The 9959-nt window shown below is 36.3% G+C and overlaps 2 protein-coding genes across 2 annotated transcripts; one reads left to right on the top strand and one right to left on the bottom strand.

Annotated features, from left to right (window-relative positions):
• Positions 1 to 3116: 3116 nt before the first annotated feature.
• Positions 3117 to 4963, top strand: LOC114748802 (putative pentatricopeptide repeat-containing protein At3g15200). Its single transcript, XM_028937257.1, has one exon. The coding sequence runs from the start codon at positions 3193 to 3195 to the stop codon at positions 4774 to 4776; it is 1584 nt and encodes a 527-aa protein (XP_028793090.1). The 5' UTR covers positions 3117 to 3192; the 3' UTR covers positions 4777 to 4963.
• Positions 4964 to 5792: 829 nt separating this feature from the next.
• LOC114748801 (30S ribosomal protein S20, chloroplastic-like) lies at positions 5793 to 7840 on the bottom strand. The gene is made up of 3 exons (XM_028937256.1): positions 7676 to 7840; positions 7366 to 7535; positions 5793 to 6294 (listed from the first exon to the last, which is right to left on the bottom strand). The coding sequence occupies exons 1-3, from the start codon at positions 7809 to 7811 to the stop codon at positions 6064 to 6066; spliced, it is 537 nt and encodes a 178-aa protein (XP_028793089.1). The 5' UTR covers positions 7812 to 7840; the 3' UTR covers positions 5793 to 6063.
• Between the last annotated feature and the right edge of the window lie 2119 nt (positions 7841 to 9959).

The raw sequence follows: 9959 nt of genomic DNA, 5'->3' as shown, positions 1-9959 counted from the left end.
TTTGACCGAATTTCAATTTTTCATGCAAGCTTATAGAAATTGCCCTAGTTCGGAAGTGACTTTAATATCATATAATATTGAATTATATTTTAAAGAAGAATTGTTTTTGCTACATAGAGGTATTCTTTTATTAAAAATAATTATATTTAAGATATTCGTGAACACCTCTCGTAATAAAAATTCAAATATCGATTTGCTAAGTTATGAAATATTCGCCCCTTTCACTAGATTTATTATACAAATAGAGCACAAAAATAATGCATGGGTCCAAGTATTAGGTGAGACTTGGAGGTAGAGTGTAAGTAGATGTGGGGCATTCAAATTTTCATAATATGAGATAAAAAGTGTGCTTTTTAAATAATTTTTAAGATATTCGTTCACTAATTAACACGATTCTTAATACTACCTCTGATTCTAATTATAAGATATCATTTATAAACTATAAATAAGGTTTTATAATTAGGACCAGAAGTAGTATAAGAGTTTGTTTGACTTCTATTTTTATTTTAAATATAAGACTTACATTCACTTTGTCTTTTATATTTATTCATTTTTCTAAGATAATCCTTATAATAACAATAGTTCTTTCAGTACACTTAATTGGCAAGGATATTTTAGAAAAAATAATATTTATTTATTATAAATACTAGTTTAACTAATTTTTAATCTATTCAAATTAATTAACTAACTTTTATATTAAAACTGTAGGTGATATTATAAAGCAACGCTATTAATATGTGACCGACAAAAATGTGTAATTGAATTCGGCAAAAAAAATAATAATAATATTAAAACAGTGTAATTAAAAAGCGTCAGGGTTTTTGGGGCGAACTACTGAATTGAACATGAACGAAGCAAAATTGATACGCTGCTGAGTTTGGCAGCAGGAACACAACTTAACTGATTTATGTTAATGGCATCGATGTGACCTTGGCCTCTTGCCTTTAATAACAACAATTACTACTAAATTTATTTATTGGTCTATTTCTGTTGCTGGAATTCCAAAATAATAGTAATAATAATACAAATAATAAGAATAATAATTAAAAAAATGCCTGTGTGTGTGACAGCATGGTTTTAACTGTCGATGTGACAAAGAAACCCCAAAAATTAATAACGAAAATGATACTGACTTTTGGGTTATTATATATATTTAAACACCGTTTCTCATATCATAACACTGACGGGCTATCCACAGAATTACCATATTGGTACAGTTTTTACTGTTTTCGAAGCATATTAGATCCTCCGTAATTGTCACTCATTTAATTAATTTGTCTCTTAATTAAACACTTTCCGTTGATAAGTCACTCACGTAAAGATTTTCTTAGATGCTCCCCTAATCCCCATCCCAAGATAAAGGTAACTGAAGTGGTTGATGCCAGTGTGTGTTACACAAAAAGAAGCAACCTTCTTTCTTCTTTCTTCTTTCTACCTCTTGGAATTGATCCCTGCCTCACCTCAAAACAAATGGGTAAGATGCTCATCTCATGATAAGGACGGCTTTAAATTTCTTAGTTGCATTTTTTTTAATAATTTTTTTAAGTGTGGTTGTGATATTTTTACTTTTAAAAAAATTATTAAAAAACAAAAATATACTATTTTATGACATATTAAAATGTTTCTTTTTCTTCTTTATCCACAAGATAGCCTGGGGCGCTTTACCCATCTTTTGCAATTAGAGATGCAAACTAGAGATGCAATTAAAAAATGAAGTCTTTTATTTTTGTATTGACAATTTATTGTTACTTAAAATTGACTCTATATCTCATTTTACCAAAACGGTTACTCCTAACTTTTTTCCTTGTTCATTATTGATTTGTCTGATGCATTGTAAGGATATTATATAAACTTTAATTGTCTGAGAGGATTATCTGTTAAGCTGTCTAGCGTGAGTAAAGGAGGAACATTCCAATTTTACATGATTATTATGTTATACTCCTCCGGTCCTTAATATAGGGCCCAATTGTTGAGTTGATTTTGGTCATAAATATAAGACCTATTTATCATATTTATCAATTTTCTCTAAATTACCCATATGGATACTCTCTCAACCATAATCAAGTAAAAGAGGAAGATGGGGTATTAAGAAAAATGATTATGATATTTTAGGAAAAACGTGTCACATTTCTTATAATTAACTAATTTACCTAACTTCCTTAATATAATCAAATTAGTTAAATGGGTCTAATATTAAAGACTGAAGGAGTATTAATTATCTCTAAAATCACAATCAAAGACTCAGGTATGTTTTGTTGGTTTTAACTAATCTCTTAACTTTCATTTCTATGTCAATTCTCATTCTGCATGTCAAGTAAATTTTCTGGTAAGCATATCACATGTATCTTTTTATTAAAAATAATTTTGTTCGAGTCATTTTTGAGTACTAAAACATAGACATATCTTTTAGCATAGATTTGAATCTCACCGTATTATAAGAGACTAATTCGTTTTATTAAATTCAAATCTCGTTGGTTCTATTTCTGCATGTCAGATATGGCAATTTGGAGAAAGAATTCAATTAACTGTTATGAATCGAAGGCCCGTGAAAGCCCACCTCTTCTTTACACTGCAGTGACCAAAAAGCATTCAATTCACAACAAATGTAAATTTAATCCTTAATGTCAGATTTAATCACTTAATTTAAATAGATTAAGAATATTAATTAATTTTAAAAACATCTTAATTAATTTTCTTAATTTTTTTCTTACTTGATTATTATCCGGAAAATATTAATAAATTTAATTTAAAATAAAATTAATAAACATGCAAAATAAATTTTTCATATAAAACTAATATTAATTTTCAAATTAGATCATACATTAACATAATGAGGAGTATTAACTATCAGTTTATAATGTAATGATATTAAAATAAAAATAAATTTACATCTCAATCCTCGACAGAGAGCATTAATCCTCTGTTTCTTTTGGATAAAAGGACAATTTTATTCAACTAAAGGAAAACGATTTCATTAACAAAACAAAAAAAAAAAACGACAACAACAACTACCATTTCATGGCGCGGGCGCGAGTAGTTTGATGATAGAGGGAACGGACCGTAAAGAAATGGGAAATGAAATACAGAGGAAGTCGAATGCAATGGCATGACTTAATCCCGCGTTCCCAACCATTTCCGTTTTGGATTAACCGGGGCCCCGCAGGTTGCCGCCGGAGCTGTGACGCGAAAAATATGCCGTGCAAGATCCGGCCGCTGCTAACAATAGCATTACTCAAATCTTCGTTCAACCTCCGCCTTACAGACTGTCACTGTCACCATACTGTTCCAAAGTCTTTACTCTCCCACCTTCACAAATTTAGTTATCTCCGACTCCTACAGAACCCAAGTTCTGGAACTTTGATTAGAGCTAGACATCCCCAGCTTCTTCGATTTCTGGGAATCATTGGCACAACTCGATTCGTGCATTCCGTTGCAGACTTTCGAGATGCATATGATGAATCAGCTGTCTTCGTTCAGAAACTTCTAAAATTCCGAAGGGACAAACCGACGGAGGAAATCGAGCGAGCTCTCGATCTATCTAGGTTCGAGTTGAACCATGATTCTGTTTTGAAAGTTCTCAGGAGGCACCGTTCTGATTGGAGACCAGCAGTGGTGTTCTTCCGCTGGGCTTCTAAGGCAGGTGCTAGAAGTCGGTATACTCCTAGTTCTGATGTTTACAACGAGATTATTGACCTTCTTGGGAGGGCGAAACGCTTTGAGGAACTGAACCAGGTGTTCGATGAAATGTCTAGGAGAAAGGGACTCGTAAATGAGGTGACCTTTAGGATTTTGCTTTCTAGGCATGCTGCTGCACATAAGGTAGAGGAAGCAATTGATATATTCTACAGGAGGAAAGAGTTCGGGATGGAGCTTGATTTGCCAGCTTTTCAGACGCTTTTGATATCTCTGTGTAGGTATAAGCACGTGGAAGATGCAGAGACGCTGTTTCGCAATAAGATAAACGAGTTTCCGCCGGATATAAAGACATGGAATGTCATTCTCAATGGTTGGTGTGTTCTTGGGAATGTCTACGAGGCAAAGAGGTTCTGGAAAGACATAATGGCATCTAGATGCAAGCCGGATCTTTTCACATATGGGACTTTCATTAAGGCTTTAACACAGAAGGGGAAATTGGGGACGGCTCTGAAGTTGTTCAGAGGCATGTGGGATAAAGGTATGGTCGAACCAGATGTTGTCATATGCAATTGCATCATTGACGCACTTTGTTTCAAGAAGAGGATTCCCGAGGCTCTTGAAGTTTTTCAAGACATGAACAAACGAGGGTGTCTCACTAATGTGGCAACTTACAATTGCCTCATCAAATACATGTGTAAGATTGGACGTCAGGAAAAGGTGGATGAATTAGTAAATGAAATGTTACAGAGAAAAGGGAGCTGCATGCCCAATGCTGTAACTTACAGTTACCTGCTCACGTCGGTGAAGGGGCCGGAGGAAATTCCAATGCTGTTGGAGATGATGGAGAGAAATGGATGCACCATGAATGATGACATATACAACCTGGTTTTAAGGTTGTACATGGGATGGGATTCTGAGGTTGGAGTAAGAAAAACATGGGAAGGAATGGAAAAACATGGGTGGGGACCTGATAGGAGATCGTATACAATTATGATTCATGGTCACTATGGAAAAGGGAGAACCAAGGAAGCTCTGCGTTATTTCAGGGAGATGACTTTAAAGGGAATGGTGCCTGAACCGAGAACTGAGAAGCTCCTAAATACCATGAACTTAGATGAAGCACAAAACAAGAAAACATAAATAGAGGCATTGGAAATCTTGGGTTGGGGGCAGTGTACCAGAGATCTCTTAGCCCTAAGCAATGCCTCCTTCAACTCGTAATTAATTTAAGATAGTTGGAAGAAAGCAAGTAGTTGATAGACAAGGATGTCATTGCTAATCAGAAACTAGAAATGGCAGAGAAGAACCACCAGTTCAACATGGTTAACATCAAACTATTCACAATGTCTTTCCTGCGTGACAGTTTTATTATGGATGATTGTTTCATTCCAAATCCAAATACTCGCATTGACAAATTTTCATTCAACGAGATGTATGTTAGTGATTTTTATTACAAACGTGTGAGTAATCCTGGTCACTAACAGTGGTCTGATTCGGGTTATCCTGATTATTTTAGATCAATTAAAAAGAGACGATCCAATTGTTCCTTTAACGAGATGTATAGGTAATGATTTTTATTACCAACATGTGAGTAATCCTGATCACTGATATTGGTTTGATTCGAGTTATCCTGACTATTTTAGATCAATTAAAAAAGATGATCCGATAACAACACCGGAAAAATATAAGAATCCCTATATAGAGAGATAGATTGTAATGTTAAGGCTCGGAAGGAGGAAGGTTAATTCTAATTCCCACTTGTGTTTAACTATTTTGCAGCGAACATTTTTCACGAACAGAAATTGGCTGGTTATAGCTGCACATCAATTTTCCTCTCTGTTCTTTTCTTTCACCGCCAAGAGATGTCCTCTTGAAAACCCTAGAGCAGCAAGGCACAGGATTACGGTTGAGAGTGAACTCGTCACTCCATAGGTGCCAAAGGTGACACTAGCAGGACTCAATCATCAAGAGGCAAGGTGATTATGGCCAAGTTCTTGTATATTCATATGTTGATGCCAACGAGTTATTCTGTATTTCTATGCATTGAGTTTGACCATTCGTCTTCGCAATCAAATTAAATTTTCTCTTGCGGTCAATTTCTCCATGTCAGTGAATAAAAGCAAGCGAAAATAATCTACAGCCGTAATGCCTTGTGCTATGTTGCAATCACCATAGTCCAAATCTAATAAATGAATTAGTCGTTACCATGTACTCAAACATTACAAAAGGGGAAAACATGAAAATGCTATTAAATAATGTCATGATCTCACATAGTACGCAGGGAAAATCAAACCATTTTGGGCTAAATGCACAAGACTACATACAATGTTTGAACTGATCAGAAAAGTACCCTTGGCCAAAGGAACAAAGATACAAGCCTCCCTTAGAAGCCCTTCCCAATCTCTTCGAATTACTGAAAAGATTGTTTCATGCACTGGCTGCAGGAGTTGGGGTGTACCAGCCATGATGGATTTCCACAGCCTTCTTACTTCTGGAAAGCCGCGACTTACGCCTTGCTCCAGTGTTTCTATGAAGCGTGCCTACTTTCACTGCTTTGTCAATTATTGAAAATGCCTCTCCAATCAGTTTCTCAATAGGGAGTATTTCTTCTGGTTGTGCCCCAGATTTCTTCCTAAGCACATCCAATTCTTCCAAAACCTGCAGAGTGCAGATCAGGATTAGAAACCATCAAACATCACCCATTCCAAAGAAATATTGATGAAAGCTAAAAGTTGCTTGGAGGAATAACAATAGAGAATAAGACAAGCTTCAAAAATAAACTAAGATGGATGCTAGAAGACTTCTGAATCTTATACATGGAAATAGCAGTCCTGGAAAGCAGACAGACATGCTTATACTTCTGCTTAATTGACTCTAAAGAAGGAAAAAGTTAACAAACAGCCCGCCACTCTAAACTGTATCTTACAAGAGAATTATTTGTATAGTCAAGCCAAAATGTCTGTCCCACTCTACGTTTATTAAGAGTGACAAATACTAGGATATCGGTACATTACTGAATACTAATTGGCATGCTAATTTGTTGGCGAAAACGTCACGATCTTATCAGAGGAACCCCAACACATATGAGCATGCACTAAAAGATTAATAGAATAAAAGAAATACACATCTCCCTACAGTATATGTTAGCGGTCCCAATACATATGCCAATTTGATTCAAAATTTATATATCTGAGGGTTAGGAAAGCAAACGAGAAAGAAGCTTAAACCACCGCGATTTCACAATCATATTTATAAGCAGCATCCCCATATGTAGCCTGAAGGCACATATTGGCGTCAATAACCAACTATCCCAAACGCTTAAGCTCTCAACAAGAGGCCAGATATAGGCTATAACTTTATTAACATCTCTAATATTTTTCCTCGTGCAAGAGCCCTTAATGCTTGAAAGTTAGACACAGCATAAACTCACGAAACCTCATAGCTCCCGGATGCTTAAATCCTATGAGGAAGTCTCATGACTGAATTGTTTTTTTCCCCCTTAATATCTCTCGCAACCCGGTTCAGCTTTTAACAAGTCTAACGCAATTTAAGCCCATGAACTGTGATTGTTCTAATGTAAAGCATGATATAGCCCCCCTTCGCCCCAACAAAGTGTAAAATACAAAGATGAAAGAAACCTTTCATCAAGCAAAGAGATTCCGACAAGCCAAAAATGCTCTCTCCATAGAAGAAATGGAGTTGAAGAAAACGCAAAACATAATTGAGTACCTTCTTCATGCGGGTTTTGATTTCGGATTTTCGGGCCTTGTTATAAACCCGGCGTTTCTCGGCCTGGCGAGCTCTCTTTGCAGCCGAATCGGCCTTTCGCTTCGGAGCTGCGTCACAGACCACGGAATGCCGAATCGACCTACTTTGTAATGTGCTCAGTGACAAGCAACCTGAAAGCCAAACAAAAACCCAGAATTCAAACTCCACCATATCACATTCTACGCATTCTTCAGCTGAAAATACGGAAGGAAAAAGAACACAATTGAACTTGCCAAGGGAATTAACAAAAAGTGCGAGAGAAAAACAATACCTTCCGAGAAGACGTTATAAGAAAGACTTCTGGAAAAGCTAAGAGAAGCGGAATTAGCTGGAGAAGAAGTGGAAGTAAGCGAAAGGGTTCTCATTTTGGAGGGAAGAGTAAGCCATGAGCATGAAACAGTTGCCATCCCTCTTCCTTATCGCAGAGCTCTGCGGGCAGCTCTCTTCTTCCTCTCTCATTATCCCTTATCGTCAGTGCTCGAAACTTCGAATCACATTTACAATACTACCCTCGACTTGGTGAATTTTTTAACAATTTTTTAATGTGTTTTTTAAAGATGGAGAATTTTGTTTCCAATTTTTTTTAATAAAGGTGATTAAAGAGAAAATTAGAAAGACATTAACTGTATTTAATCAACCAAATACGAGGGAAGACACTTCATGTCTTTTCTTAGACCTTCCCTCCAAGAAGAGATTTTTGTTGAAACAGAAAAAAGTCTTGTTATAATCTTTGTTTCTCTATTGATTCTTCTTTTAAAGAGAGGAAAATCTTGTTCATAAAGATAAAAAGTATACTATTAATAAGTGTTAATTAATAAATGGAAATAGTATGGCCCGCTGCAATTTGGTATAATTCATCACAGGGTCTGATTAATATAGGATTCATCATTTTAGAGTAGGATTTAATATGTGCAATATAAATCCTTACCAAATATATGATAAATATATATTATATGTGCCCATATAAAATATTATCTTCTGTGGTCCATATAAAAAGTTTCCTTTCGACCAAAAAAATACAAAAACGTCCTCAGCGGGTGCCGTCTTTCCTGGCCCAACCCAGAAATGATTAACCTGTTCAAGCCCAGTACCTTTTTTCTTTTGAAATATGAATCTCATCATCAATGTGATCATTATCATACTCCAAATACGCCCATGTTTCAGAAAAAAAGCAAAAAATGCAAATGTTTGTTAGGATTAAAAATGTTATTTGTAAAAATAATAAAAAAAATATATTTCAAAAAGAAATGAGGCAGTGGATGCACAGTAATGAACAATAAATAACATAATTTCTTGCGTAAATCTTATTAGATTTTTTTTTCTTGTTTTCTGTGGATGAACTTATTATGCTGATTTCATTTTTTTTTTCACCAGTTGATTTTTTGTTGTTAATCCTACTCCAATTCCACCCTGCTCTAGAAAAGTTCAATTAGGGTGAAAATCCACACCATAAGAAGAGCTGATCAAGGTGGCGCTGCTTGTTATAGTTCCATCAAATTTTGAAGGAGTTAAGTTCCAACCTCAAATTTTTGTCAATTCACCCCCCCCCCCGGGTGTGAAAATTGGCATGGAAGTAGAGCATTTCTAAGGGCCCAGGAACTATTCAAATGTTGCATCGTAACTCACAAGTAAAGGGGCATAAAAGGTGGATTTTGAAATACTTTATCTCATCGCAGAAGGAAAGCTCAAACGGGGTAAGTAAGCGTAAATTCAAGGACCAATGAAGAAGAAGAAGATGGAAAGAACAGAGCCCAAGTACTAATCGTGCTTCTCTGTTTCCAAGCTTGATGATTCCCTTGTGTTTGTAGAAATGCCAAACCCTAGCTTTTGGCGTTTGGACATTAGCACCTGCCTATTATTCTTTGCCTTGTTATATCAGACCCATCACAAAGCAGGATAAGCCATGATGCACATATATTGCTAGGAAAAAGCTTCTCTCTCTCTTTTGTTTGAGACCCACCAAATGTTTGTGAAAATGTCCAAAAGTTTTTGCATTCAAACGTAGTACCTCGCGTGCCATTCCATTTCTATGTTCAACCGCAGCTGGCTCATCCTGCTCCCTTCTGCGTCTTGTTCTATGGCCTAAGGTCTCACAGACTCGCCCCCACCATCCATATCTGGTACTGTACTCATTGCCTTCCCAATCATGCACAGATCACACCCCCAATTTTCAACCTTAATGTACCTTAGGGTCCACTGACCATTTCATCATCACCATCATTATCATCTTTGCACCCCCATCACAGCCTTCCACGTGGCTCGTCCAAAGTACTAGAGCATCATGATGCTCTGCATGAGTGGCTCTCTTCTGCAACCACCCGGTCTGTTGAATGGCGGGAGCAGAGCAGACGAGGACGTGTGTTTGTTGTGGGAGAATTAACAAGTCATGGCCTTCAGTGAAATGCTTCAATGGAAGTGTTTCCTTATTGAAACAACCATCCTCCTTCTCCATTTCTGTGAAAGTCACAAGGTTGCTAGGTGATTGTAATGATTTGTTTGCTATTTGGGTGTGTTGTGATCCCTATATAACTGATCACCCTTTGCCTTGTGATTTT

Source organism: Neltuma alba, unplaced genomic scaffold, assembly GCF_004799145.2.
Source record: "Neltuma alba isolate B1F8T4 unplaced genomic scaffold, ASM479914v2 tig00005826_pilon, whole genome shotgun sequence".
In the NCBI taxonomy this organism is placed as follows: domain Eukaryota; kingdom Viridiplantae; phylum Streptophyta; class Magnoliopsida; order Fabales; family Fabaceae; genus Neltuma; species Neltuma alba.
Note: the sequence above shows the minus strand (reverse complement) of the source record. Positions and strands in the feature narration are given on the sequence as shown.

Excerpts from the sequence above, each read along its gene's own strand:
- LOC114748801 (XM_028937256.1), bottom strand. The coding sequence starts at position 7,811 with ATGGCAACTGTTTCATGCTCATGGCTTACTCTTCCCTCCAAAATGAGA. Across the intron at positions 7,536-7,675 it reads TTATAACGTCTTCTCGGAAG|GTTGCTTGTCACTGAGCACA; the intron begins GTATTGTTTTTC and ends TTTGGCTTTCAG. Across the intron at positions 6,295-7,365 it reads TCAAAACCCGCATGAAGAAG|GTTTTGGAAGAATTGGATGT; the intron begins GTACTCAATTAT and ends TGCACTCTGCAG.
- LOC114748802 (XM_028937257.1), top strand. The coding sequence starts at position 3,193 with ATGCCGTGCAAGATCCGGCCGCTGCTAACAATAGCATTACTCAAATCT.